Source organism: Neopelma chrysocephalum, unplaced genomic scaffold (genome assembly GCF_003984885.1).
Source record: "Neopelma chrysocephalum unplaced genomic scaffold, ASM398488v2 Primary Assembly neopelma1_138, whole genome shotgun sequence".
Lineage (NCBI taxonomy): Eukaryota > Metazoa > Chordata > Aves > Passeriformes > Pipridae > Neopelma > Neopelma chrysocephalum.
The window spans coordinates 4,201,269-4,213,513 of NW_020897800.1; the positions used below are offsets into that span (position 1 = coordinate 4,201,269).

Here is a 12,245-nt window from a genome sequence, read left to right on the forward strand (position 1 = left end):
GCAGCCCTTCCTGCCCACCACAGCCCTCCTGCAGCCCTTCCTGCCCATCACAGACCTCCTGCAGCCCTTCCTGCCCATCACAGACCTCCTGCACCCCTTCCTGCCCATCCCAACCCTCCTGCTTTCCTTCCTGCCCACCCCAGCCCTCCTGCACCTCTTCTTGCTCACTCCAACCCTCCTGCACCCCTTCCTACCCACCACAGCCCTCCTGCTTCCCTTCCTGCTCACCACAGTCCGAGGGGAGCAGACACCCATCAGGGCAGCACTGGGGCTCCTTGCAAAGCCCCAGCCCTGTGGAGAGATGCCATCCAGTTCCCTTGGGCTGGTCTGGGTTAGGGGGCTCCGTGGAGGTGGTTGCACAGGCTATGGGATGCTGGGTTTGGGAAGGAGGGCGGGCAGGTGGCCAGGACAGGGGTGGTGGCCTCGGGGCCTGGAGGAGCAGGGAGACAGAGCTCTGTGTGTGTGGTCATGCAGGACTCTGTGGAGGGATCACATCCACCAGCTGGGATCAGCCCAGGGGAGGCTGCTTTGGTTCCTGGGACCTGGGAGGGCGTGGCTGGACATCATGATGGAGCATCTGTGATGGGAGCAGGGATGCTCCTCACCCCGTGCTCCCGCTTCTGGGGTGCTCTGCCCCCCTCTCCCTGGCTGCACAAGGAGAGGGTGAGGAAACCTCTGCTTCGCTGGAAATGTGTTATTTCCCCCAGAGACTAGTCTGGTCCCAGATGTGAATATGCATTGAGACAGCTGGGGAAAAAAATCTCTGAAAATACACACAAAAATCATGTCTAAATGTGCCCAGCGGACCATAATGTCTCCTCTCAGATCGGGTGCTGCCTGTCAAATCTAAATATGCATTTTAGATTCTCTGCTTGATACCAAAAAGCAAACAACCCCAAATATCCCAGAAAAGCTCCACCAGCTAAATACATATTTATACACCTTTTTATTATGTGTCTTGGAAATCAAACAAATGAAACAGGCCAGTGGCCGGTCAGTCCTGCAAAGCTGGTGAGCAGTGAGGGATTTGTTTGCCTGATCAAAGCACGTTTGTTCCCATTTTGCAGATGGGAAGGCAAAGGCATCAATGCACCAAAGGTCTGGTCTGAGGTCACCCTCAGACCTGCACTTGGCAATTTGGGTGCCAGCCTAATTGGCCAAAATAGATGTGAGGAGAGCAGCTGAGTGTGTGCTGGATTTGGGTAATAATCATTGCCAGGTGAAAAAAGAAAAAAAAAAAAAGCATATGGGAAAAACTGTGGTGGGAGGGGAAAAAAAGTAAGAATGTGTTGTTTTGAAATTTACCCAAATATAGCTTTTCAACTCAGGTTTTGAAAGCAGAGCAACATGTTTGTTCTGAGTCCATCAAACATTTCTGTTAATTAGAAATGATTTCTTTGTTCGTTTCCTTTAGTTTCTCCAGGATAACTTTATTTCTTTATGCCTTGGGTGGATTCAGAGCTTGCTGTGTGGGTTTGGGAGAACAAGCTGCAGCCAGAGGGTTCAGCTGAGCCCCAGAGCTGCTCAGTCCCCTCAGGGCACAGATGTCCCTGTCCTGGGCTGGCCAGGAAGGGATGCAGTCACATGCCTCGCAGCCCTGGGAAACCCCAAATGCCTTCTTGCAGCTGTTTTCCCAAAATACTTATGAAACAAAGGATAAATTCACTTGATGGCGGCTGCTGGGTGTCAATTAAAGGGAGATTCAGGGCAGAAATATCCCATCCTTATCCCAAGCTGAGGGAGACACTGGGCTCATTGGTTTTTGCTCAGTGCTTGTGCAAAAATCAGATGATTTAGCTCTTTCCGAGGTCAGGGTTACTGCAAACAACATAACTTTTAAAGGAACATAGTCCTTAGTCATGTTTCCTTCAGCATATTCCTAAAGATGCAAGTGATAGGACAGCAGATAATGTGGGAATATGGTTGAGTTAAAAGCTCTTAAAAACTTGTAGTTCAGTCATACAGAGCAGAAAATAAAGAGCCATTAGTGGCTAAAAGTTGGAGAAAGTTTGTCCTGGTGGTGTGTGCTCGGCTCCCATCCCTTGCTGGGTGAGGGAACTCCTTCCAGAGCATGATGGGTGTGGCTTTGTGCACCAAACCCACTATTCTTGCTCCTTCTGGTGCTGCTTTGAATGGAGATAATGCAGGATAAGAGGGATGTGCATGGAAAGGGATGTGGTGGCCGTCTCTGTGATTAGTCTGTGTTGAGCTGGAACAAGTAGGTGAGAGAAATGGGGGAAAGAAAGACAGGAGGGAGGGGGAATGATCAGGGTTTTGTGGCTGGATTTGGATGCCAGGTGTTTGGTGGCTGCTCTGGTCCCAGGTCTGTAGCAGGTTGGGGGAACTAATGTGTAGATGCATCATCCTTTGGGATTTGTGCACACCCTTATCCAGTGTCCCTTATCCAGACACTCCCTGTGATGATGGTTTAATGCAAAAAGGGGTCTTGAGGGAAAAGAATCCAGGAAACTGGTGTGTCCTGGGCATCCAGGGATGGTGAGAGCATGCCCAGGTAGAATGGCACAGACACTATGATGAGGAGCAGATGAAACCCTGGGATGTGGAGGAGTTTGTGGCCACTGGTGCCAAAAAGCTGTGGTGGGTTAGCTGGAAGTCCAAAGTATTCAGCTGAAAGTACTCTTGGGCTGGCCTGGAACTTAAAAAAAAGACCTTGAGCCCTGAGTTGGTGGGGAAAGAGATTGTTTTGAACAAAACTGAACATATTACTTTAAGCATTAAAAAATAAAATGCTTAGAGTTTAAGACAGTGAGTGCAAAACAAGTAAATGAATGCAAAATAAGAAGCATCTTTTTGTTTACAAAATGTCAAAAATAAGTGCTATTTCTTTGGGAAGCTTACCTTTGTGACCTTTTTTTTATTTTTTTTTTAATTTTTTTTTTTTGGCAATGCAGCAATGTCAAGCCCTAAGTGGCAAATGCTTTGATGTGGGGGTGGCCGTGGGAGGGGGGGACACAGGGGCAGCTGTTGATGCCCTGCACTGGGGATGCTCAGGGCTCAGCAGGAGCGTGGTAACGTGCCAAGGGGAGGTCTGGGGGACAGGAGGGATCAGGGGGGAAAACTGTGGCAGACTGGAAGGAGAACCTGAGGAAAACTCCTTGGCCTGGGTGGGAACAGGACGATGTCAGGTAGGGGGTCTGCTCAGGTAGGAGCAGGTACCCTGAGCTCGACATCTTTTGGGGTCTCTGTGAGCTGCTGAAGGGAAAATATGCCTCTGGTTGGGATGCACAGGCAAGATTGCTTCTCGGTTTCAGAGATTTTGTGCGAAAAACACCCACTCATGCTAAAAAGCTTGGATTGCTCCCTGGTTTGCCTTGCAGCAGCAGGCAGAGCTGCTGGTGCCTTCCCAGGGAGGGGAGCAGAGAGCAGGGTGAGCCAAGGGGCTGCCCCACCAGTCGGCTCCAGCGTGGGGGACAAAAAATTCCGCTTTGCAGGCGGCTGGTGCAGGAGGAGTCGGTGGGACTGTGCCTGTCCCCGCGCAGGGCTGCTCCCTCCATCCCGGGCACCAGCTGGTGCTGGGAGGGATGCTCGGGGGGTCGATGCCTGCATTTAACTCCCTGGCTGCGGAGTGAAACCCGCAGAAGAGCAAGTGTGCGTGTGTCAGTCAGCATCCTGAACCAATGGGTGCCTGGTAGGAGGTCTGCGCTCCCTGTGCACGCCCGGAGCCTGGTGCTCCTTCTGCTAGTTGTGTGCGTGTGTGTGTGTGCGTGTGCAAGGGAAAAGCAGAGACACTGACTGCCTGCTCCCGTCTCTCTCTCTCTCTCCAGCTCACTAACTCAGTCTCCCTCCCTCTGCAAACATTGGATTTAAACCTGCTCAGAATTCAGCGCAGACGAAAGCAGCGGCGGCAGCAGCAGCAAGCAGCAAGCAAATCAGCCGCTCGCCTACCGCAGCTCCAAGATGTACCATCCTGCCTGCTGGATCGTCTTCACGGCCACCACTGCCCTGCTCTTCATCCCAGGTAGTGCCAAGAGCTTTTCCTCCAGCGGATGGGGGGCTGCGGGCTCGCAGGGTGGGAGAGCCGAGCGGGGTGTGCGCGGGGGACCCGGACTTCATGCACATTGCGCACGGGCGCGCACACGCAGCCAGGCAGCGAGTTGCTCTGCAGCAGGGAATTGCCCAGGGCTCACAGTGAGGGGGTTTTAGAGAGCCGTGCTGGACCCCCAGGCGGGCACCGAGCCGCTGGTACCTGAGCAGTGCCGGTACCTGCAGCGGGGGCTGGCTGGGATCGCACAGCTGGGCAGGGTCCGTCCCCTCGGCTCTAAATGGTGGGGTCACGCAGTTTTTTCTCCCTTCAGAGTTGGGCACCTGCTGTGCCCTCCCTCGTTTGAGAGCTGTCACGCTGTTCCCCGTGCTTCCCTGCTTCCTGCCGGGCAGACTCGGGTGCCTACCCCTCGCCCGCTTTTGCGAAGTGATAATGGACCCCCCCGCCCCGATCTGGGCACCCGGGGGGACCGCGTTGGTGCCGCAACCTCCACGAGCCGAGCAGGTGGCTCCCGAAATGGGGGTTGGCCTCGTCCCCGTGGCTTGCCAGGGGAGGATGAAGGGGGAGATGCTGGGGTTGGACCCAGTGCCGGCTCCGAGCTGGTGCTCGCGGGGCAGCGAGCGCAGCCCTGCGCTGCATCCTCGGGAGGGCGGTGGGGGAGGACACGGAGCTGAACGCCGGAGGGAGGAAGTCACCGGGGTATTTTTGATGATGATGATGTGCACTTTTAGCAGCTGAAAAGATTACTGTCCCCGTGCAAGCAGATGGGGACTGGGTGGCCAGGCTCGGATCTGATCTTAACCCAACATGTGTTTTTCCTGACTGCCGGCGAGAATTCTGTTGGGCTCGGGAGGGCAGGGAGAGGCACGGCTGGAATTTCAGCAGCTTCCCGTGGTTTAGTTACAGCGCTTTGCTGTGCGGGGTTGGTGTGTGTGGCTGGGGAGAGGTTGGCTCTGCCACAGCTGGAAAGCAGCCCTTTCCACAACTGTGCTGAACACGAGGGCTAAAACTTGCTTGTGGAGGCTCGTGCCATGGGACCATCCACATCCTGCTGTCACACTGCAGCTGGAGTGATCAGCGGGTACAGGGGTCCCTGGACCGGGGCTGGGTGCCACTGATGGTCTGTGGGATTGCAGGGGGATGGGATGTGTGGTAGCCCTGGGGTCGGTGCTGTTCCAGCGTTGCCTGGTTGGCTGGCTGGGAGGACCCTGCTCCTCAGCAGCACCTGAAACCAAAATGGTGCACTTATAGTTCAGCACGTGAGCACGAGGATGAACTGTGGTGTGGCTGCGAGAGCTGCCTGACTTTTGTGAACACAAAGGGGTTTTTTTATTGAAAATAAGCTCTTGAGCAAGATAGGGGACAGAGCAAGATTGGTGTGGGGGCAGATGTGCCTCACCAGCGCTGAGCTGAGTAGAGCCTTGGCTCTTTCACGAGGTTCTCTGGGTTGAAATTGCAAAGAAGTGGATGGAAGGCAGCCGTGCAGGCCAAGTGGGAGGACGTGTGACACTTGATGGGCTGTCATCAAGATGTCCTTAAGCTGCAGGGGCTGGCAGGGACCTGACACGGCGCATTTGCTGTTTGCCAGTGCCCTGCTGCAGTTTCCTCGGGATGTGGCTGTTTGGCCCACGGCCTGGGCTGGCTCTGGCCTCTGTGTGTGCCAGGGAAGGAAAATGCCTGTGCATTTAAGCCCCCAGCAACTTAGGAGAGGCTTCTTGATCCGCATTTATGCAGTTGTAGCTTTCCCTTCTTACTTCTGTTAAGAAGCAATATCTGCTTTGGTTTGCATGTCCCCTGAACCAAACCAGCCCAGCACTTTGCTTGTCTGGGTTCAGCCTTTAATCCATCAGCAGAAACCTTCTGCCTGCACTAGAGGAAGGGAAATATTCCAGTGCACTGGGCTGCTTGGTGCTTTGCCTTCCTGCCCCACACTGGTCACCCTCTGCCTCACAGCACTGGGTTTGAACATCTCCTATCCTTTTTATTTTTCCATGGCTTGCAGAGGTTGGATGTTTTCCCTCCCTGCCCAACCTGCCCCGGCATTGATTTCAGTCATAGTTTCACTGCCGTGGGCTGGAGCATAAGTCATGTTGGCAAAGTCATGGATGGCTGAGGGAAGTCAGATGTTCCCTGCTGCCCCTTGGAGCCTTCACCTTCCCAAAGTGGTTTTTTGGGGCTGTTTATTATTCGCAGGCGTGATCCCAAGTGTTTTACGCAGGTGACGCTCTCCTGGGATATGCAGAGGCTGTTTTGAAGTGCAAACTCCTTCCCTTTCCGTTTTTATCCGAATCCTGCGGGAGTTTCTCACGGGGTGGTTAAAGTGAGAAGGGAACCTGCTTTTAGAAGGTGTAATTAGAGTGAAGGGAAACATCACAACTTGAAGGCTCCTGCAGAAAATAGCACCACAAAGTTATTATTAGCTGTAATAGCTTATTTGCCAGTTTTTCCTCTTTCTATTGCTCCCACCTCTGTCCTTCCCCCCTTCTCTTATTTTTGTTAGGAAAGATGCATTTTTCCCATTGGGGCTCATGTCGCCTTGTTACCAATTTACTCTTGTGGAATCTAAAGACACGAAAGGTTAATGCAATAATGAAACCCTGACCCCTCTGGTCATAGAGAGAGTCTTACTCTGCAGCTTTTTATTTCTCTGTAAGACAAGTTTCTATCTAAAATAATTTCGAAGGCTTAATGCTGCTGTCACCTGGTGCCTTGGGGGAGGCGGGTTCCTGGACATGGGTTGCTCTCTGAGGTGGGCTCTCTGATGGGAAGGATGCTGAGGATTTTTAATGAGCCCAGCACAGCAGGACAGGGAGGTGACTGGGTAATTTAATTGTCAAGCTGTTGGCAAATGCTTTGAACTGCTGGGCATTGTGGGTGCTGCTGTTTTGAGATGAAGGTGGGCTGTGATGCACTGGAGAGTGAATTTGGGGCTGAGGGGAGTATATTTGGCTAATCTGCAGTTATGGTGTGACATCATGGCTCTACAGGTGGCAAAAATCAATGCTCATCAGCTTCTTCAGACATTTATATCGCTGCCTTGCTGGCTTGGGGAAATTACTTGTCATGGCAGCAGCTCCTTTCAGAGGTCAGAAATCTGGCAGCTCGGGATGAGATGGGCAATCCTGTTTTTCACTGCTCCCAGGCACTGGGATCAAGATAAAGCTTGCAGAGCTTGGAGAGTCCCCCAGTGCTCTGCCATCGCCCCTTGCACCCAGGATCTGCTTTCTGCATCCTCACAGAGATTCTGTCTGTACAACCCCAGCCTTGCTTGGGCAGCCTGCGTTTGGTGGTGGTTGTAAAACTTGTCTACATTTACAAAACAGGCATTGCAGGCATCAAAAACACCTTTCCATCCCTTCCTAAGAGGGTCCCTGCTGCAGGAACACATGTTCCCCACAGCCTGTGATGTGGCCATCCCCTCTCTCCAGTGGGGGAGGTGGAGGGCTGCTGATCCCTGCAACTAAGCCCGAGAATAAGTACCTGGAGCACATTAGTTCTGCTTTAGTGCCATTTCAATATGAGCAAGAGGGACTTAAAGTGATTTTCTGTGCTCTCCCAAGGGCTGGGGGTAGGTGTGGATCAGGCACTGCAACCATCAGTCCTCCCTGAGTCAGAGGTGCTGGGGAAGAGGTCCCAGCAGGATGGGGAGCCTGCACTGGTGGGCGTCAGCCCAAAAACACTGCCTGCTCCTCCTCTGCCTGTCACATGGGTTGTAGATTCCCTGACAGAAGGTGATTCCTCCGCCCTGTGGCTCTTGGGACGGGGAGAAAGCTGGCATAGGTCTCTTGGAGGATGTTTTATTCTGCTGGGGAGGAGCAGCACTTGCTGCCATTCCCAGATGACGTGGGGAGGGAGCGTGACGGGAGACCGGGCGCACACAGCTCCTGCTCCGTGCAAATCCCCACGGCGCGAGCTTCCAGAACAATTTGCTCTGGGGGCTGTGGGTTTAAGGGCCAGTGGCTCCAGCAGCTGCCTTTCAGGATGCCCCAGAGTGCTGAACCTTGCTTTGCATTTTCCAGCAGCTTCTCTTTGACAGCCTCTGCTTTGTGCATTCCGAGGTTGCAGGCGGCCGGGTGGAGGAGCTTTTGCTGGTGCGAATCCCTGTGAAAAACTGAAAAGGGAAGAAATGTTTCAAAGGCACCGATGGGAGCTGTGTGCCTTAACTGGCGCCTTTGAAAATCTTCTCCAAAGGCTTGAATATTTGGTTATGGCGAATTTCGAGCTGCATAAACAGCTGTGTTCGTATTTTACACTTGAATATGCAATTTGAAGTTTGTGCTTTGCTTGGTTTGAAACCAAAGTCGCTGAGTGAGGCTGTTGGGGAGCTGTCGATGAACCTCAGCACTTTTTTGGGGGGGAGCAGAGTATCCAGGAGGGTCCTTCTGCTGCAGTCAGGTGGGGATAGAGAAAAACTTGTGGGTTTTTATCTGTGACATCCTTCATGACCCTGTGGTCACCCTCAGTTTTGCAGCCCTGTCCTTTGTGCTGCTCAGTTAGGCAAAGCCTTCTTCCCTTCTGGCCTGAACATCCCCTGAGATGCTCTCGGCTGCTGGTGTGTGTAGGGTGGGGAATGATCTCAGCTGTCACACTTCTCCTCTTTGTTTAAACTTAAAAATAATAACAGCTTTACTGCAAATCTCCTTGCCTCCCAGTCATCTCTCCCTAATGAAGGCACGGTACTTATAATTACCAACGCAGCAACAGCACATAACAGAGGTGGCTTTGACACTTGCTGCTCCGTGGGTGGGTTTTTCCAGGGAACTCCTCTTCGTTTCATGCTTAGAGGAAAGAAACACTTTCCTGCCTGGTTTTTAAAAGCTCTGGGACTGTGTTATCACCCCCTAAGGGTGACCAAGCAAGGTGGCTTGTTAGGTCTGGAGAGGTAGGAATGGCAGGGGGTGCATTGCCCTTGTGAACTGACGGATGTGTGAGCCCAGGTATCCTGGGGTCTGGCTGAGCAGGAGCTGGTGGGCTCTCCCTCTAGTCCCAGCTTGGGCTCAGAGGGCGTGGGGTGTCAGGGGCAGTGGTTTGGGACACTCAGATACCTGCAGGGACCCACTGGTGTTGAGAACCACCTCCTTGGGAGGAGGTGTTTTGGGGAAGTTGAACCTGTTGCCTGTGCGGCAGAATCATGTGCGCCCGGAACACGTGTGAGATGAGGCAAAGGAAGGGGGGAAGAGATATTTTTAGGTTTACTTTTCTGTGAATTCAGCGCTAGTGAAAAGTGCTGGATTGACAGCTCTGGAGACTGGAGCGGGATGCAAAGTGCAGGGAAGGGGCAGCCCAGCAAGATTCCCTGAGGGCTCCGTGCTTCAGGGTGGGATGCTGCGACTGGACCTTGTCCTCTCAGGCTGCTGGGCAGCAAAGCCATGGGGGGTGTCTGTTGTGTTGACCAGAGCTGGTTATCCAGAGGATATGGGCTTCCCAGGGGGCAGCTGGGGTTACCTGTGCTTCACATGGCTTTGTCCTTCGTGGCTCACCCTGTGGATTGCTCCTCATGACTCCTCAGCCGCATGAGGACAAGCTGAACCTGCAGCAGGAGGGCTTGGGCTTCCTTCTGGTGCAGCAGCACCACTGCCATGTCCACTAACCAAACTTCCCAGGTGTGTTTCTTCCCGTGCTCCTTGCAGAGGATGGAAGAAGAGGTCTTCACGTGGGGCTCTGGCCCTCTGGGCAGCTCCAGAGTGGTGAGACTGGGCTGAGCCAGGCTGCCTGTGCCCCACACGTGCTCTCTGAGCAGCGTTTCTCTGCTGTCCCCCTGCCAGCCCTTCGCCTCCTCTCACCCAACTGTTTACTTCTGGCTTTTGTTTCCTGGACTTGTTGCTATGCATGCGGCATGTGGAAGGAGCTCCAGCGAATATAGGCCACACTTTGATTGTTCAGCAAGCTGGAAAATGATGATTATAATTTTTGACAGAAAGGAAGGAGGGGGAAGGAGATCTCTGGGCTTTCAAATCTGCTCTGTCATAAGCAGGATCTTGCAAGGGCCTTCTGATGACTTCTCCCGCCCCAGAGGAAATGGCGTTTGCATAGCAAGAGGGGTTAGAGGAAAAATTCCTCTCTTTACAAGGTCAAAGCAGCACTTCTTTCACCAAGCCTTCCACCTTGCACGGCGGTCCTGTCACAGCGCATAAACCAAACGAACTTGGTGTTGGCCAGTAATTGAATGGGAAACATCCGAGGGAAACCTGGATGCTGCTAAAAAACCTTCCTGTTGGAGCAGCACACACAGGGCTCATCTCTTGTGGTGCAGAGGCGCTGACCAAGCACTGCCTGCAGCACCAGCCCCAGGGGACATGGACATGAGGGTCCTTAAAGTCCATCTGTGCGTCCTGGAACTGTCTGGAAATGGAGCCCCAAAGACCCCGTAGACTGAGATCCCATAGACTTGTCCTGAACAGGCAGCTACATTTGGGGCCACACCACCAGTGGTCCTGTCTTGTCGCGTTCCTGGGTGGCAGCAGAGCCCACGGAGACCTTGGCTGCTCCCACCATGCTCCTTCCCACCTCAGCAGTCCAGTCCGTTGGCATCGGCTGCGCGGTCCCCGCCGGATCTCCCCGTTTATTTATTTTATTTAACGACTTTGGCTAATTTCCACTTCAATTTTTTTGTTGTTGTTGTTGCTGCTTATTTTAATGCGATCACTTCTAATGAGGCTAATGACATTTAGTCTCCGTGGCGGCGCATTTTAATTTGGTCACTGAAATGTCAGCGCCACGCAGCCGCCTCCTATCTCCTGGTGACAAAAGGCTCCACAGACAAAGGGGCTCTTTCCCGAGCCGTCCCTTGCCCTCCTTATCTCCTTCCTCCCAGGGACGGGCCAGGACTTTTGGCAAAGCCACCCTCCTGCCGTCCCCTCCTCTGCTGGCACCGGGGGAGTGGGATTGGCCGCCAAGCGCTGCGAGGATGAAAGGCGAGGGCTGCCGGAAACTCGGGCTTTTGAGCGGAGCCAGCGCCACGTAATTAATCAGATGTCAAAACCTCTGAGCAAAGTTAGCTTTGATGGGCAGGGAAATCTGTCACACAGGTCGTTCTGCTGCCCCCGGTGCTTTTCTGGCTCTCTCTGCCCTCTCTCTACCTTGCCACCTCTCCTTTCCATGGCTGGCGTGGCAACTTCCTACAGCCAGGTGGGACCTTCCAGCTTGGAGCGTCTCCTCGCCCTCACCAGAGCTCACAGCAGGGCTGGTGCCATGGGCGTGGCAGAGTTGGGAATGGGACAGTGGGGAGAGGGCTGGGGTGGGAGTCCATGAGCTGAAATAGGACACAGGCATTTGGAGAGGCCGAGGTGCTCAGATGCTGCTGTGTGAAATTGGAGAGGACTCTGGTGCCAAGTCGGGGTGTCAGGAGCAGCCTAAACCCAAGGAAGGCAGTGCTGGGGCCGCAGGTGGCTGCACTGGAGAGATGGCAAATTCCCAGTGTTCTGTTGTACTTGAGTCCCCTCAAGATGTTGAACCTTAGAAGCCTGAGCCATTTTGCTTAAGAACGAGTCCTTTTTTCTGCAATTTGGGTCCAAATGCAGCTGAATTTGATCTGTTCTCCTTTGATCTGTTCCTCCCTCGCTATTCTATGTACCAGGAATGGATGAAGATTAAAGTTTGCAGTTTCTGAGCAAACTAGGTTACTCACCACTGCACGATACCCAATTACCTGCTGATACCTCAGGAGTGAGAAGGTATTGATCCTGCTTGGATTTGAACTTGTTGAACCAAAGACTCTGGTTATTTGAAATCTGTTGCTTAGGACATGCAGTTTCCTTCAGGAATCCAAGCATGATGCAGGCAGTGTTTCTGCACCACGTGGGCTGGTGGGAGGTGGGTCTATTGTCTCTGCCACATGGGAGATGACCACTAAATGATAAATAAGAGCATCTGTACTCTCCACAGTCCAGGAGGGATACAGATGTCATAAATTCTGTGATGTACCTGAGGAATATCTCCATTTTACTGAAAATAGGCCCCCAAAAGCTGATTTTCCCCCCATGTAGGTGGGTTTTCTGTGCCCTCCCTGCTTGCCACCTCTTTGTGAGCACTGAAGGCTGCAGAAGTGCCTTTGATGGCATCCCCTGTGCCTGCCTTCCTCCTGTCTGTCGTGTTCCCAACCAGAAATAGCCTATCAATTCAAAATAAACCCAAAACTCTTCCAAAATTACCTGGTGAGACGAGGCCAGGGGGGCTGGATCAAAACGTTTATTACTGAGACTTGGTGATATCAGGTCTCACTCTTGCACAGTGGTTGTTTCCA

The 12,245-nt window shown here is 53.0% G+C and overlaps 1 protein-coding gene across 5 annotated transcripts in view; it reads left to right on the plus strand.

Moving 5' to 3' along the window:
* OPCML (opioid binding protein/cell adhesion molecule like) overlaps positions 1-12,245 on the plus strand; it is a 335,118-nt gene that overhangs the window by 33,329 nt on the left and 289,544 nt on the right. For 3 of the 5 annotated variants that reach the window (XM_027699654.1, XM_027699657.1, XM_027699656.1), the window contains one exon: positions 3,786-3,979. In XM_027699654.1, the coding sequence (XP_027555455.1) occupies positions 3,919-3,979 (61 nt within the window). In that variant the 5' untranslated portion in view covers positions 3,786-3,918. Of the gene's footprint in view, positions 1-3,343; positions 3,389-3,676; positions 3,980-12,245 lie in introns of those variants that run through there. The other 2 variants (XM_027699655.1, XM_027699664.1) reach the window with 2 other exon arrangements.